This window comes from Apteryx mantelli, chromosome 16 (assembly GCF_036417845.1).
Source record: "Apteryx mantelli isolate bAptMan1 chromosome 16, bAptMan1.hap1, whole genome shotgun sequence".
Taxonomy (NCBI): Eukaryota; Metazoa; Chordata; class Aves; order Apterygiformes; family Apterygidae; genus Apteryx; species Apteryx mantelli.
This window is the reverse complement of record NC_089993.1, coordinates 13,594,717-13,622,716: the sequence shown is the minus strand read 5'-3', so window position 1 is coordinate 13,622,716 and position 28,000 is coordinate 13,594,717. Positions and strand designations below refer to the sequence as shown.

Genomic DNA, 28,000 nt, shown 5'->3' with positions numbered 1-28,000 from the left:
GCCGCTGCGGGCGGCCGCGGCGGCTCCTTCCGCCCGGGGCGGCGGCGAGGCCGGGCCGGGCCAGGCCGGCGGGAGGCAGGTGAGGGGCGAGCCGCGAGCCGCGCAGGGCGGCGGGGCCGGGAGGGCGGGGGGAGCCGCTGCCAGCCGCCCCGCTGCCGCCAGAGGGGGCGTCCGGGCCGGGCCGGGCCGGGGCCCGCCGCTGCCTCCCGCTCCCCTGGACGGTGCCCCCCGCGGCCGCCGGGGCCGGAGCCGCCCGGGAGGTCGGGGCGGGAGATCCGCCTACGATCTGCCCCCGGTGCTGTTGCGCTGTGTGAGGCGGTGGCGGCTTTGCGAGCCGGCGCCGCAGCAAAGGGCTGCGGCGGCTCCCCGCGGTAGCGACTCAGCAGTTTTGTTTGTATCCCGAATCGCCCGGTCGCGCCGGGAGAGGAGGAGGAGGAGGAGGAAGAGGAGGAGGGGGAGGAGGGCGGCTCTGGCTGGTCTGGTGTCTCCAGCCCGAGAGCACCCGGCAGCCGCCGGCGCTCGGGCCGGGGCCGCGCTGCCCTGACCCGCGGCGGAGCGGCCGCAGCCCGGTGCCTGGAGCGGTTTGTAACCGCCAATTCTTTTGGCATTCCCATGATTTTCCCCACACTCTCTGTCTCAAAAGCTTTTATAAAAAAGCAGAAACTGCTTCTCCCTTATCTTTGCTGCCTTGAATATCTTAAGTCGGTCCCATCTGCATTTTTCCTAACTCCATACTCTTTGGAATACTTGAAACTTTACATTTTTGTGAGCTGCTCCAGTTACTCTCTTGTCTGCCTTGACTGTCATTGAGTTCATCTGTATATTTGCTCACCTGTGATACACCCAAGTATCACTTTTCTTTATTATCTGACTACTCTAGGCAGGTATCTTCACTGCATTATCCGTAATGCTTCCTTGACTCCAGACTCACAGGCATTCTGGTTATTTAAGATTAAATGCATTATGTTTTCTGCTCTTATACAGACTGTTTTGAAGAATTTTAAATGCTAATTCTGAAAGGCTTATTTTCGTGAGCTTTGTTTTCCCATTGGTACATGCACAATTTGGGATAAAGCACAGAGTGCTACTACCTCCCAGCAACAACAAGCAAAACCTAAAAAGCCAAAACTAGAGGATTCATCATAGGAGAATTTTGAGCCTTAGTCATTCTGTATTGCTATATATTTTTTCCCACTGTTACCCTTTTTTTCCCGTTGGGTTAATTTATTTTAGAGTACTTACCATCATCATCTCTCAGAAGTGAAGGATATCAACACAACAGCAGATGAGACTTTGTGCACCTCTGGCCTTCTCCCTCCTGCCCTCTAAAACATCCTCCCTGGGTTTCCATGTGAATTTACTGTGCTGTTCTTAGATATAGGCCTCGCTGTTTCCAAATTCTCAGCAGTTTTGCTTTCACCATTGATGTGCCCAGGACTAGTCAGTCCCTCTGTATCACTGCTAATTATCAGTCAGAAAGCAGGCAGGCAAGTCTGCTGAGGCTCGTGTTGAAAGCAAAGTTGCCCTTTGACAACAACGAAGCAGTGCTGCAAGCTGGTTCTAAGCAAGGATTCCCCTTGTCCTTCATTGGTTTGGATGTGAGTCCTCTTTCTACCTTTGCTTCCAGTTACATTAGCTACATAGCTGGGGCCCAGGAAGGGAAATTCAGAATACTCATTGATAGTCCTCACTGTCGCTCATAGAGAGTAATGGAAATTTTTTCAGTTTAATGGCCTCCAGAAGGCCAACTGACAGAAAAGGTCTGTAATGACCTAGAAATAACCTAGCCCTTCTTGACTTCTGAAAGGGTTGGCTTAAGATAAAATGCTGACCCCTCCATTAAGAGTATGGCTGCAGTTCCAAGAAAATGGCAGCTGATATGGGATAAAGTTGTAAGTGAAAAAAATGGAATGAAACACAAACAATTCTGTGCAGTCAAACAGTGCTTGCAGAAGGAATAGTTTGTATGTACATTTAGGTGTATGCATGTGTATACTTAAAGATCAGATCCCAAAGTGGTCACCAGAGTACTTTGGAAAGAGGTTTCCTGGTAGCAGTAGACACTACCCAGAATAATCTATGATGACCATGGATTAAAACTAGATGTGCACCTACAGAGAAGCTCCTGTCAGCTCTTTCCCTTCGCACTCGTGTGGCTACGTTGGCACGTGCCAGGAGGAGGCTGCTAAGGAGATACAGATACTCCGGACTGGGATGAGCAGTGTGGGCAGGGCATTACCAGTTCTGGAGAGTGAAGCCTTCTGCTATAAACTCTCCCGTGCTACTTCATCCTTGTGTCTCAGTGCAGCCTTGCCTTCCGTACTCAGCCTGCTAAAGCTGCCATATTAATGTTGTAAGGCTGTGTAGTATTGACAATAGCGTGCTGGCAGGAAGACCTTTAACTTGGATTTTTAGAGCCATCTAAGTGTTTAGATGCCCAGCTCTTACTGAAAGAGATCTGGTTATCTGCTTCATGTGGGCTCTTTTCAAAAGATCATTCTTTACTTTTTATTTGATATGACTGATGATGGCTCAGAGTGGAACTGATCTACAGTAGGTTCAAGATCCATTTCTTAAAATTGTCATTTCTATTAATAACTTGGTTTTTTGCCTTTCAGACATGGCCATGTCCAGTTCCCTTTTGTGGGCTGTCGACATTTTTGGGAGGGTTTACACTCTATCTACTGTTGGCCAGTATTGGGAGCTCTGTAAGGATACACAGCTGGAATTCAAACGGGTCTCTGCAGTCAAACAGTGCTGCTGGGGAATAGCCTGTGATCATCAAGTATACACCTACGTATTCTCAGGTGACGTTCCCATTAGATACCAGGAGGAAACCTATGAGAATCAGGTATGAAACGTTATGGGTACCTCTGTTAGATTGCCACGTATTCTTCAGAAGGGAATGGCAGCAAATCCTTAGATCAGTTGTCTCTGTGTGTTTTTCCCATAGGAAGATTGTTTGGTTTTGCTTTTTTTAATTTCTTACCACATGTTTCTGAAGAATATGCATGTACCATATAACAGGCTATTCTTTTCATACTTTAATTTCCAAATGAAGATTATACTTCCCCATTCTCACCAAAACTGGACAATAGTGTCAACTATGGCCTGTTTTAAGCAAGCCATTTCAGACTGGGACATTGCCCCATTACACCTCATGTGTTCCTTTCCTTAGTGCCAAACACACAACCCCCTTAAGAAAATTCCAGTCCAGTGTAGCTGCCAGGCAGTAAAGTTACATCATCAAAAATATATTATTGTTAAGCAAATACTGTTTTTCTGCATTTCAAAGAATTCTATAATAAAAGCTTAACTATCTGTTAAAGTACAATGTATTTCCAACTTCTTTGCACAGAAGTGTGGTTATGTGAGATGGTCCTTTCTATGTGAGATACTTCAAAAGAATGCCTTTAAAATAATATTTTAAAGGAAATCTATCTATTTTGTTTTTAAGTAAACCAAAAGTCATTTGAGAGAGAAAATTAAAGAATTCTGTTCTGCTCATTTCTCTGCTTTCTGAGGGGTAACAGGATAAACAGAGGTTGAGGAGAGACATTAGCTTACCTGCATAGGTAAAAATACAACAAACTAATTTTATAAATTGTTTAACACTGATACAACTTTCCAAGCATTAGTTATATAAACATGTTCTTTAAAAAATGTAAAACTTTAAAATCTATTTGTTCTTTTTGTTTGTTTGTTCTAAGCTATGAAAAGAAGGAAAACAAAATACTAGGAAGCACAGAAGGAAATATTCTGCAAAAGCTAACAACAAAAAAATTAAATCTTGAATAATTTATAGATAACATGCAAAGCAATTTTGCCAGATTCCTAGTAAGCATATATAATATTTTGCATAACAATTGTAAAAGGATCTTGAAGCATTCATTTTCCTCGTACCGTAAGATGGAGGGCAGTTTTACATGACAAATTTTCCTAGTATTTCTATAGTGGTTGAGTGTTTGGACAAAAATATCACAGCTGCATTGGCGAAAACTCTAGTGAGTTATTTGTTCTATAAACTGGTTAAAGCCAGATTTGCAAAAATTCTTGGTAACATGAGATACAAGGAAAAGATTTATTGATGTAGTTATCCTGACATACTTTCTGGCATAGCAATTATGCTGTTTTTCTAGGATAGGCAAGATATTAGTTATCTTTCTCTTGGGGATTAGATTAGAGATCCCAAAGCCATTTATACAGCATTATTCTAATGCTACAGTTTCATGGTGAACCACATCACCAAAGGAAAATGCACTACTTATTAGTAAACTATATCATCAGGTGTTCCTCTTTATGTAGTTGCAATTTATTGGACTGGGGGTTAGCTCTGCAGTCAGCCTGCCCTTGATATTAAAAGCAGCTTCCTCCAAGGACGGTGTTAGCTAGGGCCTAGAGTATGAACTCTCATTCACCACAGGAATTCTTCCTCTTCAGTGCAGAACAAAAGTGTATCCCTGATGACCCCTATGGCTCTGTATATGTCCAATGAGGTGATGTGATCTTAAATAAAATAATTGTTATTATTTTTGGCAGCGCTGGAATCCAATTGGTGGCTTTTGTGAGAAATTAATGCCCAGCGACCGCTGGCAGTGGAGTGATGTGAGCGGGCTAAAACATCAGCAGCTTGATAGTTTCACACTGCCTTCACCACACTGGGAGTGGGAGTCTGACTGGTATGTGGATGAAAATATTGGAGGGGAACCAACAGAGAAAGGGGTAGGTGAACAATACCAAAAAGAGATCTGTTCTGGGAATCCTCAGTCTGTAAAATAAAAGGCACTAACTTCCCATAGCCAGTTCCTGCTGGGAAATAGCTCAGCTGTAATACCGCACAAGGAAGGATTTTGTCTGGAGGCTTTTGAAGCCTATGGGGATGTTTCTATTTATTTATTTATTAGACTTGAATGAACTTTGGATCAGGCTATGAAATGTTGGCAACTGGATATCATTCCTGTTTAAGATCTTTACTGTAAACAAAGTAAAATGCTTTACTGTGTCCTGTTTGTTCTGTATGTATCATGCAGAGGCATTAGGACATGATTCGTAAATCATTCATAGAATTAGTTGATCTGTTAATCAGAGTTGTTAAGACATGCACAATAATTTGTATTATGTTTGTAGGAGTGACTCTTGTGCACAATTGCTCTGAGTTATGATTTCCAGTTTTCCCTTAGTCCTGATTTTCATAAAAGAAACCCTCTGTTTTCAGGGTTGGACTTATGCCATAGACTTCCCCAGCACCTACACAAAGGATAAGAAATGGAATTCTTGTGTCCGACGCAGGAGGTGGATCAGATACAGGAGATACAAATCACGGGATGTTTGGGCAAAGGTTCTGGATTTCATTTAAATATGAACTAAACTGATTTCTGGAAAAAAAAATCAACCGGAAGTGCTGAGAAATTGGCTTTTTATCACTGCTCTGTAGGCTGGACATGGATTCTTTGGCTTCCAATCTTGTAATTCTTGCAAATTGGGATTTTTCATAGAAACCAATGGTAATAAGGTGCCAAATCCCTTGGTAATGCAGTGGGAGTTAGAAGCCCAGCTCTTTTGCAGATTTGTTAAGTTCCTTTGGTTGTATGACCAAACATTTTTCTTTCAAGGTAGTACCTGTTTAGCATCATTCACCTAGCTATGTCCTTTATCTGTGTGAGTAATTATTGCTTACTTCCATTCTGAGAATGTGCAAAACTGTAATCTGTGATGTTCCAGCTTTCCAGTTCAATAAATAATGCCTGTATAGGGTAGTCTGTGAGCAAAAATTTCCTCTTGGTAGGGGATGAAACACAAATTCCTTCATGCTGCTTCAGCTGTGTTTCCCCTCCCTTTGCATATAGCAGCCTGGAATGAGAGGAAGAGGCTTCATTCTCAGCCATTTTAGAAAGTGATATATAAACTAATTTACAAAAATTGAGTTAAGCCACCAGCCATATCACCACGATCTATTTGCAGTGTCTCTTCCTTTGTTCTTAATCTTCCTTCTCTTTGCTTCAGATTACATCGCATGATGATCCAGATCAGTTACCAGACCCTTTCAATGATATCTCCATTGGAGGATGGGAAATCACTGATGAGCCTGTTGGCCGTTTATCAGTGTGGGCGGTTTCTTTACAAGGAAGGGTATGTGCATGTTCCATCAGTTTTCTCATATCAAAGTTAATATTGAATGGGAGGTAAATGCTTTTAAAGCAAAGCAGGTGCGTTACCATCTTATGGTGGTAAGGAACTATGCTGGTGGTGTGTCTAGCAGAGGATGTAAAGCTGCTTTAGGACTGCATTATTTAACAACCTACGTTCTAAATGGAAAGGGAGGGTTCAGGACTAGTATCTCTCAAGGTTACGGAAGCAATAAAACAGTATAAACAGCTGAATCCTAAAAGTCTGTGCTGAATAGTGTGCTATATTCTGAAAAATGCTCATGAAGACAGCAGGGCTGCGTGCAGAGTATGGCACCACTAACAAAGAGAAGGAGCCTTAAAACCTGATAAAGATTGTTGCAAAGCATTGCACCATGTCTCTGTGGTGAAGAGTCAGAAGTTAATTCAAGGAAGAGATACAAAATGGTTTTCCAAAACTTATCATTGATCAGGAAATGTAGGCTAGCCCTAAGTGGTGTTTTGAATTGTTAGCTAACTGGATTTTCCCCTTAGTCCTTCACAGACTGGCCTTTTGCTTACTAAAACTCTGGGATACTAGGTGTGAGATTGCTATTAGAATCTCCTGACTTGGCAGTGTGGAATCCAGCTCTGGAATGCTTTTAATTTATTTTTTGTTGAAAACGACATCTTTCATTTTTTGGTTTTAGGCCCATCGTAAAGTCTTTCCTATTTTGCTGTGTGCTATAAAGATTTGATTCTGCTTTCCCTCCTTCATTCTTACAGCATGTATCTGAGTAGCCTTCCTTTGTCTCTAGACAATTCCTAACTTGCGGTCGTATGGGGAAGAATGTAATAATCGTAACAGGTAGTCTGAGATTTCATTCACACTTGTCCCTGACTGGAGAGGGAGGCAATCTTGGTTAAATTGTTTAGAATAAAATTCCCTGTGCCTCAGGCTTCCCAGTAATAAGTCACAGCATCCCACTCTGCAATTTTACCTAACGGATGTTGTAAAATGTTTTAATTTCCCAAGCAAAAGTTCCCAGAGAAAATAAAATATTTCTAAAAAGGAGGATTTTGCACTCAGCAGTCATATTTTGGAACACTCATATGCCCACCACATGGTGCTTTCTGTTTGACCTTCCTATTTCCACCGTAGTCTCCAGGAAAGTGCACAGACAGTAGGGCCAGACTAGCAAGTGGGCTGGATGCCACTGAGGGCTGTACAGAGAATGGAAGCTCTGCTCAGTGAAAATGAGGTTGGGCTCTCATCTAACGATAATGTTTTTGTGTTATATCTTTGTTCATTCCTGGTTTATTTAACATGCCTTGAAATCTACTCAAGTGTTTTTAAATGTTGATATATACGCGGACTTTGTAGCAGTAGGTCATATGCTCAGTCCGGATTCACTTGCATGATGAAAGACAGGCTGTAGAAACACCTCCTCCCTTAGTACATAAGGAAATGGACTTTAACTGCGTAACCAACATCAAAAACTATCCTTAAAGGTCAGTGTGCAAACACTGTTTAAAAAAAAAACCTTGTTATTAAAGGCGGATTATTCTTTCCAGTCCAGGTTGTCTTCATGCTTGTCTGACTGGTTTCATTCTTATATTGGTATTTTTCCAAGAAGTGGGGTTTTTTTTTTCTTTTTCTTTGTCTAGGTATGGTACAGGGAAAATGTTTGCCATCGCAATCCAGAAGGTTCTACGTGGTCCTTAATCGCCACTCCTGGAGAAGTTGTACAGATCAGCTGTGGACCATATGACCTCCTTTGGGCAACTCTTTGGGAAGGACAAGCTATTGTGAGAGAAGGAATTGACAGGAATAACCCTCAGGGTAAATCTTTGTTATATTTAGCAGGGAACCCCTCTGATTTGTAAAGTGTAGAATAAGAAACTAACCTACGATGGTTTCCTGGTTTTGTTTCTTGCAGGAATTTCCTGGAGTATTGTGGAATCACCAAGCTCTGAAAATGGGATTATGCACATCTCTGTGGGTGTTGACGTGGTGTGGGGTGTTACAAAAGATAGAAAAGTAAGAGGTGTCATGCTACGTTTTCCCCTGTTTGTTTTGCCCCTGCTTTTTCAAGCTTGCATGTAACTTTCATAGGAAATATTGGTGATTTGAACTCCCTACATTCATGGGGAGTCCCAGTCCCCCTGTTGTTATGGGAATGCTCTGTGCTTTGTAATGTAAATAGTTGTGTGTAACTCCAAGTAGACTTTCTGCTTTTCTCTGAGAAGGAATTTTCTAAAACCAGGTCACACAGATGTGGTAGGTGTGTATGTTGCGGGGGAATGTGAGGGGCCTACTATTAAGGGATATTAAGCATCAAAATTAAACGGAATTCTGGCTGCCTTGCCTTGTCTGCAAAGAGACAAAGCCTTGTCTCACTTGCTTCCTAGGTTTTTAACTTAAAGTCTTTGAGAACGTCCTAGAGTGCTTTTGTGCTGGTGGTAATCAAATCCCTTCATCTGCCATCCGAAAACATTAATGATTTCTGCTTGGGAAGAAAACAATTTTTGATTTCAAACACTAAGACATTGTAATACTTCTAGATTCTTACTCTGACATTGTAGTTTTCAGAATTTACAGACAATTTAAGATGGATAATATAAATGAGATTCCTTGTGGCCTGTATGGCTTAAGGGCTTCTTTACCTGAGGAAATTACATAAGTGAAATACAGGAAGTGATTTTAACCAAAATAGCTATACCACTGGTATAACTCCCCCTTTGGCACTTGCTTTGGCATAAGGATAGGTATGGCAGCTGTAAATAATTGAGTTACCTTGGTTTAATGAGTTACTGCTTGTCAGCTGAGCCATGGTAACTGACTGTGTTCAGCCTGCTCCATCTGCCAAGTAAAACCACTGTAAATGTGGATAAGCTAATATGTTTTCCTTCAGATTTGCCATAAGATAGTCAAGTCTGTTATGTGATTCAGCTGACAAACAACTTCCACAGTAGCTGCTTCCCATTATATGGCCACATCCTACTTCTAGAGGTACCCAGCCCACAGACAGACACTTTCTGATAAGTAAAAGTTAATCTAAGAGAGACAATTCTAAAAGCTGCACCTCTAAAAAAATCTGCAGTTCTCTCTCTTAGCATTGCTTTTCAGGTTTGAAGGTAGAAACACTATTTGGAAGTCCATTCAGAGTGACCAAAAATAGCCTTATAGTTAACATGTAATAGAAAATATTTTTCCAGTGGCAGAGAGACTAAGACTGTTACAGAAAGTCATAACAAAATGTCTAGATCATCCTTGTGGGCTTTTCTGGCTCTAGTTGGGTCACACGTACACAGAGTCTGGAAACTACTAAGAGAATTACTTTATCTTTACCTGATAAAGGAAATGAGCCAATGCTCATTAAGAAGGCTGTTGCCTTCTTAAGGCAATGTGGCAAGTTAGTATTGGAGATTAAGAGTAAGGGACTAAATTCTAACTGTCTGCCTGCTAGTACAGAAGGAGCAAACTTTAGACTTTTGTTGTTGTTGTTGTTGTAGGTGTGGTTTAGAAGAGGTGTGAACTCGCATAATCCTTGCGGAACAAGCTGGATTGAAATGGTTGGAGAAATGATGATGGTAAATGTAGGCTTAAATAACCAGGTAAGACAGCTGTATACCAGTTGTGAAGACACTTACATTCCTCTTTATATAGGCAGTATTCACACGTGTCATAAGGACCGTCAGCAGTGCTATATGGACAGCTGAACAAGAGGTCCATGTGACTGAGCTTCTAGGAAGGAGTGCATAGCCAAATTATTTACCAGAAGGTAACAGTCAGCATGCCTCTTGTATGACACATTCAGGTGCAAACAGTCTTCTCTTAGTGGTACAGACTTTTATATTTCATCTACAGTATCAGCACTATAGAAGAATGCAAATGGTAAATGCAGAGTCCAGCAGATTCCTGCCCTGAATTTTCCAGCACTGCACCTTTTTGTGGATGGTGTCTATCTGCATTCCATGCCATTTCCTTCCTCAAGCCCTTTCCTTCCCTAGGTCTGGGGAATTGGCTGCGATGACAGAGCTGTTTACTTCCGTCAAGGTGTCACGCCAAGTGAGCTCAGTGGGAAGACATGGAAGGCAATTGTATCTGGCAGAGAGAGTGACAGATCTCAGACTGGGAGCTCAACAAGTCTGCTCAGGTACTTAATAAGATACCTTCTCTAAACTCTATAAGCCAGGGGTTTCAATGATGGGAGATATTTCTGTACATTCACACAGTACAGACATGGAGGAGGGGGGAAGTGTCTCTAACCATTATACATGCCAAAGAGTATTTGGGGTTTTTTGCCATTAAAGTTCACTCTGAGTAGAAGCTGATATTCCCACTTTGGAATTCACTGCATCCTTACAGTAAAGTCTATGTCTCTGGGATTTGCTATTGCTATCAAGAACCAGTCTCTAATAGGATGGAATGTTACCTGTGAAGGAATGTCATCTCTACTTAATGATTTTCCTTCTCCTGAGTGTCACGGTCCCATTTTCTTTCCTAGGGAGGTTAAATCAGCAACTCTCTGCGGACTGCTGACCTGTTGGCTGTGCGAGTGGTGCCAGCGAAGCTGGGAGTGCTGCAGAAGCCATTTGTTTAACCTTATGAGTCAGAACGTGCTCTGAGTAGAAGCACTCGCTAGCTAAGAGAAAAATCACAAAGTTAATGGGCTCTAAAAAATCCTATTTATTATTTGATATTCAGAAAATATGATGTTGTTTCAATGTTTTCCTGAGATTTGTAGGCAGTCAACACTGCTGATTGTAAAGATCAATCAAACATCTTCCTATGTCTCAGATTTACTAGACTGGTGTGCAGAGTTATGTTAGACACTTTCGCCTTGATGATAGTTTGACCTTTAAAGAAAGAAGTCTGCTGTTTCTTTCCTAAAGCTGAAAGGCTGTGTCTGTCTCTGTATGTCTGTGGTCTCAGGCCTGTGCTAATTTATAATGCTTTGAATGATAATTAATTATCAATTTGTCTTTCAGTGCTGGCTGTTTCTTTACTGATGATATTCAGAACCAAGCAAATGCGATCATTCATGGTGATGCAGATACTTCCTCTGATACAGAGCTTCCAAGTGTATCCATGAACCTTGCCAACACTCCCCCGTTGGGAGCTGCAGCCAGCAACAGTGGTAATGCTGCAGGCAACCAGACAGCAGAAATAAGTGCAAATTTGACGGTGGATCCTCTGGATTCTGATCAAAGAGAAGCCGGTGTTGCTTCGACTAGTAATGAGAAAGCTAATCTTGAAAAACATAAATCTTCTACCAACCAGAATCCTTCTGCAGAACTGCAGTGGACAAACATTGACTTAAAGGAGGCCCAAAAGCACCCAGTCCTCTCCGTCAGCACCTTTGCGGAAACATCCAGCCTGACTTCCCTGGGCATGTTCTCTGTGGGAGCTGAAGAACAGTATGGAGCTGATGAGCATCCACTGTGGGCCTGGGTGTCGGGGGGAGGCTGTCTCGTAGACTCACACAGCCCGTTGAAATGGTTCTCTGTTCCATCAGGTACTCTCCACTCACCACAACCGACCCTAAGTCCCAATCACAATTTATCTTGCTGCTTTAAGAAGGATGATGATGATGATGATGATGATTTTTTCAAACAACCACCATAGCTCAGAACCTCCTAGAACCCATTTGCTTTTATTGCAGTTTGTTGTTACGCTCCATGTCTGAGAACAGTGCTGCATGCACTTAGCTGCAAAGCACTTTTGGATTGAGATCTGATATAAATGTAAAGGTGATATTTCTCTGAGTTTCTGGCAGAATTATGCAAAATAATCAGTGTGCTGGAGATGCATCTAGTTTTTCATGGCACTGAAACTGGAACTTCGGGCAAAAGAAAGCCATAATATCAGTTGGTAGTAACTGAAAGCAATTAAGAGGGCTCCCTTGAGAGATACAAAATACCACAGTAATGCCTTGCTGCTACCATTCCTACTGAGACAAGGGTAAGATAGAGAAGTTACTTTAAGAGGCATTGCACATGTGAGCCCAGCTGATAGTTGGATAGGGTTAGAATGTAGATTCTTGACAGACAGTGGAATAGAATCACGTTTTCAAAATAAACCAATTGTCATGAACTGTGGCTTCCTAATATTTAGTAACAGTGTAACTGTTCATGCATTATGTTATCTAATCTTGCAGTTTAGTCACAAAATCTGTAAGATGTATATTCTACCTCCCCCTGCTATATAGTTCTAGCTCTGAAAGATTCTATACAATTATCTAGTGATCCCATTTATCTGGATTATTTATGAAGTCTAGCTATAACACACTGATTCCAAAGTACTAACTGGAAAAATTACATTAGATTGGGTTGATTTGGTCCAGTGTTCAAAGCAAGATTGTGTTTTTCCTTGAGTGCCTGTTTCATGAAATGGTATTCAAAGCTCACTGGAGTTTATTGGTTTTGATTCTGTTCTAGGTTTGACATCCTCTGTGCAGTCTCTTTCTCTGTCTATCACCCCAGCACAGACAGCAGCATGGCGAAAGCAGATTTTTCAACAGCTCAGTGAAAGGACAAAGCGGGAACTGGAGAATTTTAGGCACTATGAACAGGCTATTGAGCAGGTAAGCAATGAGGACGCCTATTTGTTTCTAGTAAGCACTTACATCGGTCAGTGCTGGGCATCAACAGTACTTTTCAGATGTAGTGCTCTGAACTTTGTCTGCCTTATGTTCTTGTCCTTATTTCTGTCTGACTGCTGCCCTGGAGTATCACTCTCCAGGCTCCCTGTGGAAAACTAGCAGTCTATCAAACCTTCAGCAATCAGTATGTAAAAACATTAGCTTGACCGTTTTGTTCAGGAGGTAATGCAGCATCAATCAGCATTTTTAAATACACTAAAGCCTCAAATCCACAGACATTTGAGAAATGTTTGTGAGCAGTGGAACAAGTATGAATTATTCTACCACAGGATGAGGCTCCTTAATTGAAACACAGACTCAGGTGAGCTTTTTCTCTCTGCAACCATCAGGGGATTAAATAACTTGCATAAATAAGGCAATGATAGTAATGTCAATAACAGTATTTAAATAGCAGCACTTCTGTTTAAAGTTCTCTTTGACAAGATTCCTACTGCTCTCTTCAGATTCCTTCAGGTTTTTGGTCCCTTCATTGCTAACTGCAAAATGACATATGCAGTTGATCTGATTAAAAAACACTTGGAGTTCACAGTTTTAATCAAGTTTAAAAGGACTCTGTCAAAAGCCTTTAAAGTCAGAACAGAAATTGTGGTATTTTCCTTGCTAAAGTTAACAAGGAACACACCAGAGTTGATTAGTATCTGTGTGATAACACGGTATCTCTGCAGAGAATTCATTAATACTGATGTACCCATGCTACTTATACCTTATTATCCAGTTTTACCAGTTTTCATTTTGTTTTCAGCTCTCTGAATGCTTTGGTATACTCTGTGTCAAAGTTAACTGATACGATAGAGACTAACCTGCAGTAGGGATTCCTTGTTATCACAAGAAATAATACTTGTGAGGAAGGAGAGGAGTCATAGAGTTTGTTTACCTGTTCTTGTAAACTTGTGTTTGTGTTACAGTCAGTTTGGGTTAAAACTGGGACCTTGCAATGGTGGAGAAATTGGAAGCCTCATAAATGGATGGATGTTCGAGTTGCACTTGAACAGTTCACTGGGAGTGACGGAATGCGAGACAGCATCCTGTTCATCTATTACATGTATCATGAGGAGAAAAAGGTGTGCTCATTTGAAACCCCTGGCAGAACTGCACTTGGCAGAGGAAACTATGAAGGGAAAACAAAGTTTTCTAAATGGAGGCAAATTATGATACACTGTTCTGAATTTTGGGAACCAATTCAAATGTAGCCTAGGGTAATAGCAAATTAAAAGCTTTTCTAACTATAGCTATGTTACCCCCCTGTCAGAAATTCCAAGTCAGCAAGCATCCACATCACTTAAACCATCAGCTTTGCACTAATTAGGAATTATTTTGGAAGTACAAAATGCTCCTGTTTGTAAAGAAAGAACCATGCATGGCTGGCCAGGGTCTTTGTAAATTGGGTTGATGCATATTGGCAATATGACACAAGAGCTAATGAAGGATTGTATATTTAGCCCCACTTCATGAACGGGATTCTTCCTGCACTAAGAATTAATTCTTTGCTATACTTGGCAGGAGCTGAATGTTCATAGTCCTGAAGTGCAAACGTGTTGGTGCTGAGGAAGGTATATCTGAGTTTGCCTTAATCACAAACATTTTTTCTTTTGTCCTAGTATATCCATGTGTTCCTGAATGAAGTCACTATTCTAGTTGAAGTTCTGAATGAAGCCAAACACTCCTTTGCCCTGTATACACCTGAAAGAACGAAACAGAGATGGCCAATCCGTCTAGCAGCCACTACAGAGCAAGAAATGCATGACTGGGTAATACTGTGAATTTTCCATTTCAAGCTGGCAATATTTGAAGTAAAACATAAAGCCTAGTCTCTGAAATCTGAGCATTACACTTACAATATCTAGGGTCCTTATCTATTTTGACAATAGGATTGGGTATCCAAAAAGTCCTGTTCAAGTTTATTTAGAGGCACCTGAGGCTTCCTGTCTCCTCTAGAGTTTGCAGACTTCCTGATGCAGCAGTTTTCTACGGTAACACCAAAATTGTTTTCCTTCTGGAAATCTCTGGGTATGGATTAGGCTACGAATGAGTTAGGAGTTAATTCGGCTAGTCTTTTCTTCTGTGTTATCTGTTGTCACTGCATAGCTCAGAAAAAGCTGTTTTTCAGTGATGGATGTAGGGATTCTTATGTACAGACAGTCATGCATATGTACATGGAAGTAGTGGAACACCTGAAGGATACTGCATAATGATCGGATATTGCAAATCACAGTAATTCCAGTGATTCTGTTCATACTTTCTAAAACGCTGAATTACAATGCCTTTGAGCAAAAAGCTGCTGATTTACTTTGCTGATTTGCAAAAGCCTGTAAAGGTGAAGCTTTGTTTTGTAGTATTAGAGCATCTATATTAAATGCTTGTTCACATTGTAAAAGGAGCCTTCTAGTTCTCTGCTTTTTCCTTGATTTGTAGCTGGCTTTGCTGAGCATGTCCTGTTGCGAGAGCAGACGGATTCAAGGCCCTCCTTCCCACCATGCCATTTGGTCAGTTACTTGTAAAGGAGACATCTTTGTTAGCGAGCCAAGTCCTGAACTGGAGGCTGGACCACACCTGATGCCATGTGATCAAATGTAAGAGCTTCCAGAAGCTATTCTCTCTGCATGGGAGGCCATCCAGCAAAGACGATCTTTCATGCCAAGTCAGTGGCTTTGCAGGGCTGTTGGAATCTCTAGTACACTGCAGATGTCTATCCATGACAAGGTTAATGGCTGCCTTCATATTCCTGAGTGCATCTGAAGAAATTCATTAGGTCATATTTTAATTCTTAGATGCTGGAGCTATTCATGTGATTTCAAAAGCCTTTCTGTTTAAGATTCCATCAAGAATGACTTGAAAGGTTTTCTGGATTGCATCTTAAATAAAATAATAATCAAAATTAAGAGACGGCCTGGACTGAAAGTAAACCTAATCACTGTAATACTAAGGTAGTTGGAGCTTTTGGTAGTATGAGTCAGGAAATCTGAAATTCTGAATCCTCCATATTCACAACAGTCCAGGAGCAACTCCTTTACAGCTGAACATTACAACTATGAAAACACAGTCCTGCATGCTCTCCAAGCACAGAAATAGCAGCCTCAGAACTGGCAGGTTAAAGACGGATCTTCAGTTTGAAAAATGTCTGCAGTTGCAAGTTATTTGCATAAAGTGTCTTTGAATAATAACACGTGAGAAATGCTTTAGTCATTTTCCTTCCAGGGCAGGGCACCTCGAGCATCTGGAAAATCACAAATCATGGGGGATCTGTGACCTAGATCTTCTCTTATAGCCGTAGCTGAAGTACTCCTCTGCAATCACTTCTGTTTCCCCATTCTTCCCAAGACAAGTACCATAGCCAACTGGCTACAGAAAGCCCCAGTAAAGGATTAACCTGCTGAGATGGAGATGACTAGCGAGAAATCCTCTATGGCCCCTTGTATTTTCCAAGCTCCTTAGCAGATCTATAAATCATTTTATTTTCTTGTTAGATAAAGAAGATTCCTAGGTTTAAAAAAAAAAAATTGAGGGTGAAAGTAATGCTGAGGCTGGTGGTGGCCACTAAAAGGTAAAAATACTAGCAAGATCATCATAACTAGTATTTTAATAAAAAATATAAAGCATAAGCCACAAAATTAAATGAAAACAAGACTTCAAAGCCTGAAAATTCAAAGTGAAGGCAGAAAGGTTCCTTCCAATTACTTTTCAGTAGTTGTTTAAAGGAAATACTTTCAATTGTCAACTGCCTTCACCCACTGATTGGACAGAGGTCGAACAAACTGGCAACTAAAGCTGCCTTTCTTTAAGACAGTTAAGGTGTATGTGGGGGGAAGCATGCATTCCTGATGGTTGTGGTGTGGACTAAATGTAAAATACTGTCCCGTTTCTGGCAGGTTTTGGCGTCAAGTTGGAGGTCATCTTCGAACGATAGAGTGCAATAACCGAGGCGTAGTGTGGGGCATAGGATATGATCACACAGCCTGGGTTTACACTGGTGGATATGGGGGTGGCTTCATTCAAGGTAAGGATGATTGTTCTGCTGTGGTGTACACGCTTCTTGCTCTTGACTGGTGTCAGCTATTCAAACTACCGTCCTTCTTTTAGCCTGTCTGACTTGCAGAATTATACAGTGGACATGTCACACATGAGGAAGAACTTGGCATTAGAGTTTTATATTTTCAGCTTAGAAGTGAGAAATAGGATAACTACCAACGTTACTGTGGCTACTGGAATTTAAAATGCAGTGTCTTTAAGGTTTAGCTTTGTCATAACCCAAATGATTTATTTCTCACAGGACTGGCCAGTAGTGCTGATAATATTTATACGCAGTCAGATGTGAAATGCGTTTATATCTATGAGAACCAACGGTGGAATCCAGTCACTGGATATAGCAGCAGGTTATTTACTCTATTTTTTTAGCGTGTTTCTTACTGTCGTCAAATGAAGCATCAAGGGGTTCTAGCTTTTCAAAACAGTTATTATAGTTAATTCTATCTTCAGTCTTCTTCAACATTTATTATTAACCTGAGATTGAATATGTACAGTCTTTGAACTTCCTAGATCTGTAAATATTCATTCAAAATGCATTTATAGCAAAGCATTACACATTTGTGTTTTGTGAGTGCACAAAATTTGCCTGCTTACAACATATTTCAGTATAAAGGCCATAGATCAACAGTTTGTATTAGGAGCTATGTATTCATGTATATATTGTGCTAAATATGTTGGGTCCTTGAATACTGTATTTGAACAGAAATATCTAAAAAAATATTCACGTCTGGATGTCTGCGTCAGAGAAACTCAGGACTCACATTCCAGTTTTAAATCATAGTGAGAAATATTACTCTCCAAAGAAAAGTTTGACGTTGACTTCGAGTCTGGTGTAATTGGAAGCATTTGTACAGATTACTTCCCACTACCCTCCTCATTCATGTGATATTTCTAAATATAGAGATTAATGACTGAAGACTGTTTCATATATGAAAATAGGAAGTGCTAGGAAAATAGGAATATGCTTTTTTCCCCCCTTTTAAATTCTCTGTTGCTGTAAATGACCTTGCATTCTTTGTAAACTGTTTCATCACAGAGGTCTGCCCACAGACAGATACATGTGGAGTGATGCATCTGGCCTGCAGGAGTGCACCAAAATGAATACAAAGCCTCCTTCACCGCAGTGGTCTTGGGTAAATTTTGTTTTAAAATTCCTTTTACTAAGAAAGGAAGGGAAGGCTTAGGATTTGTCTCAAATGACCCAGATTTTTCTTTCTGTGTTTATCATAATATTTAACCTTGGTTTCCCATTTATACGTTAGCAGTAATTTCCCATAGTTAAAATAATGTTAAGCACTGAGTGGGATTTTTTTTGTTTAATTGTATTTAGACTTCTGTTACTCATATCCCTTGTCTCAACTGAATTTCTAAAAAGACAGACTTGGGAACCTTTGTATGAATTTATATTGCAAATATTAGAATGTTTCTAGCAAGCTGTTGCAGTCCAAGCAACAGAGAGGAAATACTGAAAAAGGTTATTTTTATTATACATTAGGGTTTTTTGTGTTTCTTATTGAAACTATCCTTTTGACAATAGGTATCCGACTGGTATATTGATTTTAATACATCGGGTGGAACTGATCGTGAAGGCTGGCAGTATGCAGCAGACTTTCCAGCGTAAGGCGATACCTTCTTCTACTTAAAAGCCTAGCAGGCAAATAGCATATTCAACTCCTCATTTCTTCTAGTTTGCTGGTTTGCATGTTAGCCATGCTTTAACAGGGGAAGTGTGTCTTGATTTCTCCCTCTGTGTGGAGACGCTAACACTGGAGTTTGCTGGGGAGGTAGGGCAGCAAGGTGAACTTAGCAAACTGTCGAGTTTCAAGTATGACAAAGTCAGCGGGTGTCTGATGGGCAGATCCATGACAGTCCTGTCAGGCTGCCACTGAAGTCACAAATGTTCTGACATCCTTGTGAACATGTATTTAAATCTGTTCTGGCAGGTCCTACCATGGTCACAAGACAATGAAAGACTTCGTCCGACGGAGGCGCTGGGCAAGGTGAGGAACTAAGATAAAAATACAAGTGTGGAACTCAAACACCGACTGTTCCCTAAAGTCCCCTTTAGTTATGAGGGGAAGATCTTTTCACACAATCGACAAGAGCAATAGCAAAGATATGTGCAGTAAACAACCCATCTCCGGTAGAGAAGCTCACATTCTTTAATATGTAGCATTATGGCTTTCATTTTAAGCCTTAAGAGGCAGATATCCTATTTGCTTTTGTGGGATCTGTAGATAAAAGCCAGCTAGTTATACTCTGTATCAGGTTTTCCTTATGGTAAATGATTACTGTATGGTAGAGTCTAGATACATTAGTACTTACTAGGTCACTTGTAACAACTGGTAACATGTACCTTTTATATTAATAGTTTTAACCTATAAATTCCACATAGCACGTACTAGGCCACAGATAATCCCAACTACATTTAAATCAAGAGTACGCTATTCAGATGGAACCAGAGAAAATAGCAAACTATCACCATATTCTATTAAGCAGGGAAAATCTGTGCATTCACTGTTTTTCTGGCTTTTCTATGCTTTCTTGTACTAAAGTGCCTAATAACTATGCTAATAAATTGCTGTGAACCTACAGTTACACACTGTTCTACAATGGCCACAAAGCTCGTATTCTGGCCCTTGTACAATACCTTCTAAGTAAGGCCCTGGGGCATCAAACTGTTGTTGTTCCAGGATGTACAACAAAAGAAGTGGCATCCAATCAATCTAAATGGTGACTTGAAATAAAATACACAACTTGAGAAATACCCTCAAGCCTAAACATTTCTCTTGTTTTAACTATTAATTTAAAATTGAAAACAAACAGGAAACAGCTCAGGGCTGGATCCTGGTTTTCAGAACTGAAGAATGGAGGAATGTCCCAAGTCTGTAGGACGTTCTTTATACATAGAAATAGCTATTCTGATGATTGATTCAATATAGTTTCCCTAAAAAACAGCACTAGTTTGTTGCAGTTCCCACAGAAAAATGTATTGATTCCCAAAATGACCCAGCTCCAACTCTTTAATATAGAGCTGTCGTATCTCTGCTTACCTTGGAATGCTCTGTTTGCTTTTTAATGGTCCCCACCAAAGAATAAATTGTAAAATGACTCCTGTAAGGAATGAACCAGGTATAGAGTTCTTCTCTCTGCAGTGGAGTTCTCAGCTGGGGTCAAACATTCATTATCCAGCTGTTGCCAATGAAGTTTTAGAAAGATAGGAAGCAGTGTAGCACAAGCTGCAGACTTCTTCATGGGCCTTGGTTTTAGAAAGTAACTTAAAAAAAAAAAAAAAGCTTTGTGAAATCAGAACAGATTTAATATTTGTCAAAATTCAAAACTTGACTCAAAACATGAGTTGATTGTTGTAAATCTCTTCTGAACTAAAAGAAAAACTAGTTCTTATAATACCTAATTAATGGGAGGACTTGGGCATTGTTTGCACTGGACAAGGGAGTAAATTCAGTTGTAGAAAGTGCATGCTTCTTGATGGGTTTGGGGTTTTTTTGCTTCAGAAAATGTAAGATAGTCACCAACGGGCCATGGCGGGAAGTGCCTCCTGTTACCCTGTGGGACATCTCCATAATTCCCAGTTCAGATGCAGATGATGAAGAAGCAGTAGCACTGTGGGCAATCAGTGACAAAGGAGACGTGCTCTGCAGGCTTGGAGTGACACAGCAAAATCCAGCTGTAAGGCTCCCTGTTTATTTTTATTGCCTTATTTGTCTATTTAATGTAATTATTTGAGTACATAAACACATCATGCAGTGTCCTCTCTCAAAGCACCATGTTAGCTTTTTTTCCCTTTTGTGTAACAGATTTGAAAATCCTCATCCATCAACTATAATACAGTTTTCTGCACGTTTCTTACAATATTGCTTCTCTTCTATAATCTACCTTAGCTTGTGCTACTTCATTTACAGTAACCTCTCTCATCCATTGTATCTCCTGGAGAATTACATTTCTTTTATTTCCACTTTCTGCACTGATAGCTTGGTTCCTTTCTTTTTTCTTTTTTGAACTGTTGATAATGTGTATATTCCATTTAAATAAACTGCCCAGGGATAGAGCTTATCTAAACTATGACCCAAACCTAATATCCATTGATATCAATAGGAGTATGTTCGTTGTTGATTTTTGGGGGGGGTTGGAGGGGGCTTGGAACTGACTCTTCTTAAAAGACAGGTAGACGTGGATGTTCCTATAGATTTGTCTTTTTTATGAGCTATGACAGAAATAGCGAGTTAATGTCCAGTAAAACATGCAGAAAGATACATATGGCCCCAGTAACTTCAATAGCAATAGTTCTTTCCTAACAGTAATAAGCATATGTGGGAACACCAAATTAAGACTGATATGTACTAATTTTAAGCCATATTTACAACAGGAAAAAAATAATAAATGGAATTTGAAGAAAAACTGCAAAAAATTGAAAAGTTCTAGGGAAGATTTTTTTCTTCCTGTCAGACCTGTTACAATAGTACAGATCTGTACAGCAGTGCAACAGCAAGAACTGGAATTCTGTGTCTGGAATCTGACCCCCCATGTTGGTAGACTTTTGTAGGACTGTTGTTCTGTATAATCAAAAAAAGAGGTTATTTAAAACAGTCTCTAGCCCACCTGTTTAGAGACATGTAGGTGCTTAAATTCCAGTGATCTCAACAGAAAAGGCCCTGCTACAGTTCAGCCCAGATATTAATTTCAAAGAGTTAAATATCCAGATATCTTTGAGGATCAGGCACCTTGTTTCTGTTCAGTCACAAAGGTATATAAAAAATATTTTTCAGAATCTTTTTCACTGTCTAAGATTTTTCCTATTTGGTAATAATCAGCAATGTTTTGTCATGGAGTTTTTAACCACTGTTTCACAACTCATCTTCCATGATTTGTTAGGGAACATCCTGGCTTCATGTGGGAACAGATCAGCCCTTCATTTCCATCTCAATTGGAGCATTTTACCAAGTGTGGGCTATTGCGAGAGATGGTTCTGCATTCTATCGAGGTTCTGTGTCTCCAAAAAAACCTGCAGGTCAGTACTTGTAAACTGGAGACTGCCATTACAGCGGAGCTCATTAGCCTGATGCAGCTAAATAGCTGCTGTTTCACTACTTACATGCACCTGTACTAGGAAATTTAATATATTCAGATCCATGAAGTGTTTTTTTTTTTATTATTATTATTATTTTTACAGATTCATTCATGTCAAAAGTGTTTTCCCATCTCGTGCTCCCTCTTTATCCTTAAATTCCTGAGCTCAAATTTCCATAGAAAGGTCAGGCTAGAGAACCAAAAGAGGGAATGGAAGGCATTGATTTATAAAAGCAGATTCCTGTTCTGTACACGTAATTGGAAAGGAGATGACTGACTTCTTCAGTGCTTCCTCTATCCTTCTCACATCATTCAGTTGCATTTTTCTGTCTTCAGAAGGGCTGGGAGAGAATCTTGTTAATATAGCATCCACCAGATCTCCACGTACTCTCTGTCAGACAAGTGAAGCCCTTCCATTGTGGCAAAGCTGACATTCACTGGTTCCTGCAATTTCAATTGCTTTAAAAAAAAAAAAAAAAAAAAAAAAAGCTGGAGTTTTCAGAAGAGCCTAAGATAGATGCCCAAATTTCTTTGAATTCCAGTAACTGTTTCTTTTTTGCAAAGGAGCAGACACCAGATAAAGAGGACTTTGTGCTGTTTTTCTCAGTACTTCAAAAGAATTATTTCCTTGTTACGTAGATCTATCCTACTAGCTAGGAAATGTTAACTTTTTTGGATACAATCTTCCTCTTGCACATTGTGCAAGCTCTGCTATGCTACCATGTCTGAAAAAGACATGTTTAGCACAGGCCTTTCCAATAGGCATGCAAAACAGTGCATATGAATAATAATCCTGTTAATTATAGCAGTTAATCTGCTTTTCCCTGTGGGATGTTTAAAAACAGTGTATGTGTCTGTCAAGACCAGCTAGTAAAAATATATCAAGTATAATGTCATTCACCAGTTTTGTGCACTGCTGCATGTATCAACTGCAGACTTTCCTGAGAATTCTCATAATATAATTGTGTTTTCTCAATGTTTTATTCAAGTATTTTTGACTTTTAGGTGACTGTTGGTACCATATTCCTTCACCTCAGAAGCAAAAGTTAAAACAAGTCTCAGTAGGACGAACTTCTGTGTTTGTGTTGGATAAAAATGGTGAGCATTTTTTAAATTATTTATATTTGTTAGAGGCACTCAGAAAAAAAATAAGTATAGATCAGATAGATTGATTTAAAAGGAGAGTCTTAAGTCAGATCATCTGTTTGGACAATTTACTGTTGCTCTAAGAGGAATAATATTTCATATTCAAAGAGATGGAGTAGGCAGCCTGCTTCAGTACTGTTTTTGAAGACTTGTATTTTGATACATTTGGTGCCTTAAATAACAATCCAGCATCTGTGCTATTTTTTGGAAAATATCTAATGAAGATGAATATCAAAGAAGAGAATTGCATGGAAGGATTTTTGTCTGAAATCCTAGGAAGTACAAAACTGGAGAAGAATACCTTCCTTTTGCAAAATCTAAAATTACACCATCAATACAAGACAAATTGTGAGGGCTCCTCTTGTAAAAGAAAAAAGCCTTTAACACTGGTCTCCTTCAGAGATGTCCATCTCATTTGTTTTACTTCTCTAATGCATAGTTCTTTATATAAACATTTTCCCCCAAGAAATTTTACAAAATAGAGTATCTGCTGTTTTTCAGGAAAGTTATAAAGAAAAACTGTAGAAATATAACTTCCAAAGGAGGAAATTATATCTTCCTTCACTTTAACACATTAGTCAAAAGCATAATGCATTTCCACAGAACATGGCAAGTATTAACTACTGATTTCTTGTGTTGTTTACTAGCACATTATACAAGTAGTCATCCAGAGTTGTAATTAAGACTGTTTATTTTATAGGCAATCTTTGGTATCGGCAAGGTATCACACCAAGCTACCCTCAAGGATCTACTTGGGATCATGTTTCAAATAATATCCGTAAAATGTCTGTAGGGCCGCTGGACCAGGTGTGTATTAGGCTTTCTTGCATCTTATTAGTTTATTAAAAATTATGTTTAACATATTTTTCTAATTAAATTAAATGTTCTTCAGAAACAATGTTTTTTTGGTTTGTTTGTTTAGTTTTATTTATTCCACAAGGTGATTGTTTAAATACTGGCATCCTGACAGCAACACAAAATCAGGCCAATGAAATAGCGATACAGCCAGCCTTTTGCTGTAAACACCTTTTTTTTTCTTTTTCTTTTTCTTTTTCTTTTTCTTTTTCTTTTTCTTTTTCTTTTTCTTTTTCTTTTTCTTTTTCTTTTTTTCTTTTTCTTTTTCTTTTTCAGAAAAAAAATGAGAGTAAATCTTTCCTGCGAAGTCTTACTGTTTAGCAATGTTTTCACTACAGCTCCAGTGTCTAGTTCTTTGGGTTTCTCTCTGACTGAACTGAGCAGTATTGCTCTATACAAGGGTGAAGACTAATTTTAAGAATTTTTAGAACTTGAATTTCTGGGAAGAACAGCACGTAGAATACATTTTATTGCCTTTTTTTGCTTTCTTAAGGTCTGGGTGATAGCTGACAAGGTGCAAGGAAGTCACAGTCTGAGCTGTGGGACAGTCTGCCATCGGACTGGTGTTCAGCCCATGGAACCTAAAGGGCTCGCGTGGGATTATGGCATTGGGGTAAGTGCTGGGGGCATAATACTGCTTTAGAGCTGGTATCCAGCTTCCTACTGATTAACTGGCACTGCCTTTGAAAGGAAGGTGCCACGCTGCTTCAGCAGGTCAACTTTCTAAGGCTTGCGTATAGCTGCAGGAAAGTGACCTGTTCTTCAGTTTTACTTCCTTTTTTAACTTAATAGAATGGGTTATTCAGTTATAACTGCAAAGTCATTTATTTGCATTTTACTAAACTTTAGCTTTTTTATAGTGGTTACAGAGTTCTGAACACGGAAAATTAAAACTGGGTAGGAGAAAGTTAACTGATAGTAAGTATTCATTTTGACTAGGTCATTGTTATAGTAGAAAAAATAATAAAGTAACATTTCAAAACAGTAGATTCCTTCCTATTCTGCACAGGATTATTCCTCACTGTTGTTGCTCTGTATTACCCTCAGTTTTGAGAAAGGTTATTTCAAGGTCCTGGCCCCTCTTAAATTGGTGGAAAAACTCCCGTGGCTCTGGGTGAATGCCTGACCCCGCTCAACTCCCCGTAACAAAAATCACCCTCAAGCTTTCTCTTCATGTATCTCGCTGTCAGGGAGCAGCAAAGGCTGGCTGCTCCCTCGGGGACAGGAGCCGGGAGCTGAGGGCGGTAACAAGGCTGGCAGGGCAGGGCAGCGGCAGCGCCAGTAAGGGTCTGTCCCGTAGCCCTGAGCGGGGCAGGCCTGCGGGGCAGCCCAGAGCCCAGATCATCAGACAAGGCAGGTCTGAGGTGAGGCCGGGAAGTCTGTCCGTGGGTCCGGATCCGTGGGCCCATGGCTAGGCACAGGCACGGCTGCGACGCAGCAGGAGCGGGACCAAGCGCTAGAGCCTCAGCTAAAAGCGGCTGCCCCGGGAAGGGAAGGGAAGGGAAGTTGGCCCTGGCTGCAGTCGCCCCGCAGAGCTGCCTCGGAGCTTCTCACCAGGTCACCAGGGCCCTCAGGGGCACCAAGCTGCCTCTGAGCCCAAGCAGCCAAACTGCTGGAGCGGGGGCCCTTACACTCGCCCATTTTAGGTGTTTTGGTCAGAAAAAGCAGCAAATGGGAATGTTGAGGTCTGCACGTGAATTTTAAAAGACTAGGTACATATGCATGTTGGTTCTTTGGGAGTTACATACGCTGTCACGTTTTTCGTTTTGTTTTACAAGGAGCCTTTTTTCTGATTCAGGCCAGAGCAGGACAATTTTCCTTACAAAGAACAAATAGTATAAAACAAATAGTATAAAACTAGCAGTGTATATAAAGCATCATACCAAATATTTTAATTGCAGGGTGATCTTTTTTCTTTTATATTTCTTTATCATTCTTTTATAGGGTGGATGGGAGCACATTACAGTCAGAGGAAATGCAACTGAAGCATCTAGGGTCATTACACATGATACTTCGGAGGAAGACCCTGCAAGATCAATGGATTTAGAAGACGACGAGAGTAAAGGGAAAACAGAACCTTCTAAAACCACCCCTTTGATGGTCAGCGAAGGACAAGAACTGGACAGAAATGCTGTCAATTGTTAAGTTCTCACTGTCTACATCTTGCAAACAAACAGTAGTCAGTATAATTTAAAAAGAAACAAACCCCAAATGTGTACTGCTGAAAGAAAAAGACAACCCTTTTGTGCTACTAATGTATTTTACATTAGAACTGGAATTTGTAATGGAGTAATTTAAATAGTGGTTTCCTCTACTACATCATTAGTAAAATGTGACTTGATAGAACTGCTACTTTTGTCAAAGCAGGCAGGCATTGTAGCCACAATGTATTTCTGATCCTTTACCATAGCTGCTACAAAACTATATGAATGTGAACATCTTTGCAGATGCTCACTACGTTTATTTTATTCTTTATGAATATTACACTTCCCTTTACTACGTTTCTCACATACTCAGGCATCTTGCACACTATACTTTACATTCATTTTTGAGCAGGAATGAAGATTTCAAGAGTCATTTCAGAGTCACATGAGCACTTTGCTCATGTATGTCCTGCTTATATAAGCATGTAATTTGGTCATGCTGGTCTTGCTTACATCAGTAAAACTACATACCTGCATATACACACAAACTTCTGTACAGCTCAGCTTAGGGTGCAGTTACCAGGAAGGGCCACTTTCGGCTATCTTTGCTCACAGTGAGTGGTACCTTCCTCAGCAAGTGGAACCACTGGTGTCAGTGGGACTATGCAGGAAGTAGAGTACGGTCCTATTTCGTTTGAGTAAAAGTGATAAGGTCTCATTCTAAAGTGTCAGACCAAGGCAGATAAAGCATGTTTTTTCTCCCTCTTAACTGAAGCCCCTGATAATCAAGGTATACAGGTGCCTAAATAATGAAGTTGGAAGGAACCAGACACTTTTGAGGAATTAGGCTATGTTCCAGCTGATTAAAAATTATGCTTTCATCATAAGAGGAGGTCTTAAATAAGATTCTGACTTCACAGTGGTAGGAATGCGAAACAACTTCATTGATATTAGTGGGGTTTTGCCAGGGTATACTAATGTGGGTTCAGAACGAGGCTCTGCTCTTTGTTTACTAAGCGATTGATTTCATCCCTTCTTCCAAAAAGAAATAACTTTTTATTCTCAGAAATGCTTTGTTTCTGTCTTGCTTAGGAATTTTAGTTACTGTGACGTGAAATTATTCTTTAAAATCCACTCCTTGAGAAGTGCTGGGAAAGCTTCCTCTCCCACCTGCTTCAGGAGGGTACCAAGTTTCTCCCCGGCAGCCGTTTACAATTGTTTCTCCTGTGTGTGCGTGTGTGTGTGTGACTGTGTATGAAGTTATTTTTATATGAAGAATAATGTGGTGTGGTCTCAAGTATTGTATTCGTAGAAGTAAAACTAATGTTTGCACGTACTTAAATATATTTGTTATTTTAATGCCATGGAAAGCACTGTTTCCAAGTCCAAATGTGAATTAAGATTCTTTAAGATGCTTTACTGTTTAAAGAACCTGTTAATTTTTCCAATATGTGATTATAGGTTTGTTTTATATACATAAATTGTTGCAAGTGTCGTAAATAACATTTGTGTTTGCATTAATACCCATGAATAGGTTTTGCATAATTCTTGCACAGCATCTTGTCCAAATAAATATAATAGCTTTATCATGTATTTTTAGAGAATTATTAGGATTGTATTTCCTCTGCATCTTATCACAAAGTCAGATTTTGTTTTTTCTGTTAATATTTGGTGTTTACATGTTCAACAGTCAAACTGATACTATACAATAAGCTTTCTAATGTAATTTTGCATTTTCCCTGCATTGCCAAGTCTCACCTATTTTACTGTAAAAAGTTGGGTTTAAGTGAACAAAAGGTAAATTATAAAATGTTTGGCTACTAAACATTTGCCATCTGAAACAATTAGAAAACAGAGTAATTTCAAAATAATGTCATTGTTATGGCTAGTTAAAATAAGGAAAATTTACTGTAAATTTAAACAATTTTGAAAAATAAAAGTAATTTATCAGAAAAAAACTGCTTTTCATTAA

At 39.9% G+C, this 28,000-nt stretch overlaps 1 protein-coding gene across 1 annotated transcript; it reads left to right on the top strand.

The window, feature by feature from the left end:
* On the top strand, positions 1 to 27,976 carry TECPR1 (tectonin beta-propeller repeat containing 1). The gene is made up of 25 exons (XM_067306274.1): positions 1 to 79; positions 2,619 to 2,851; positions 4,540 to 4,722; positions 5,216 to 5,338; positions 6,004 to 6,129; positions 7,773 to 7,947; positions 8,045 to 8,145; positions 9,621 to 9,722; positions 10,119 to 10,264; positions 11,100 to 11,626; positions 12,549 to 12,694; positions 13,678 to 13,833; positions 14,371 to 14,520; positions 15,185 to 15,342; positions 16,639 to 16,766; positions 17,040 to 17,142; positions 17,832 to 17,928; positions 18,333 to 18,412; positions 18,739 to 18,795; positions 20,311 to 20,485; positions 21,689 to 21,824; positions 22,889 to 22,981; positions 23,730 to 23,836; positions 24,378 to 24,497; positions 25,829 to 27,976. Exons 2-25 carry the CDS (start codon positions 2,621 to 2,623, stop codon positions 26,027 to 26,029), a joined length of 3,621 nt encoding a protein of 1,206 aa, XP_067162375.1. The 5' UTR covers positions 1 to 79; positions 2,619 to 2,620; the 3' UTR covers positions 26,030 to 27,976.
* The last annotated feature ends 24 nt before the right edge of the window (positions 27,977 to 28,000 follow it).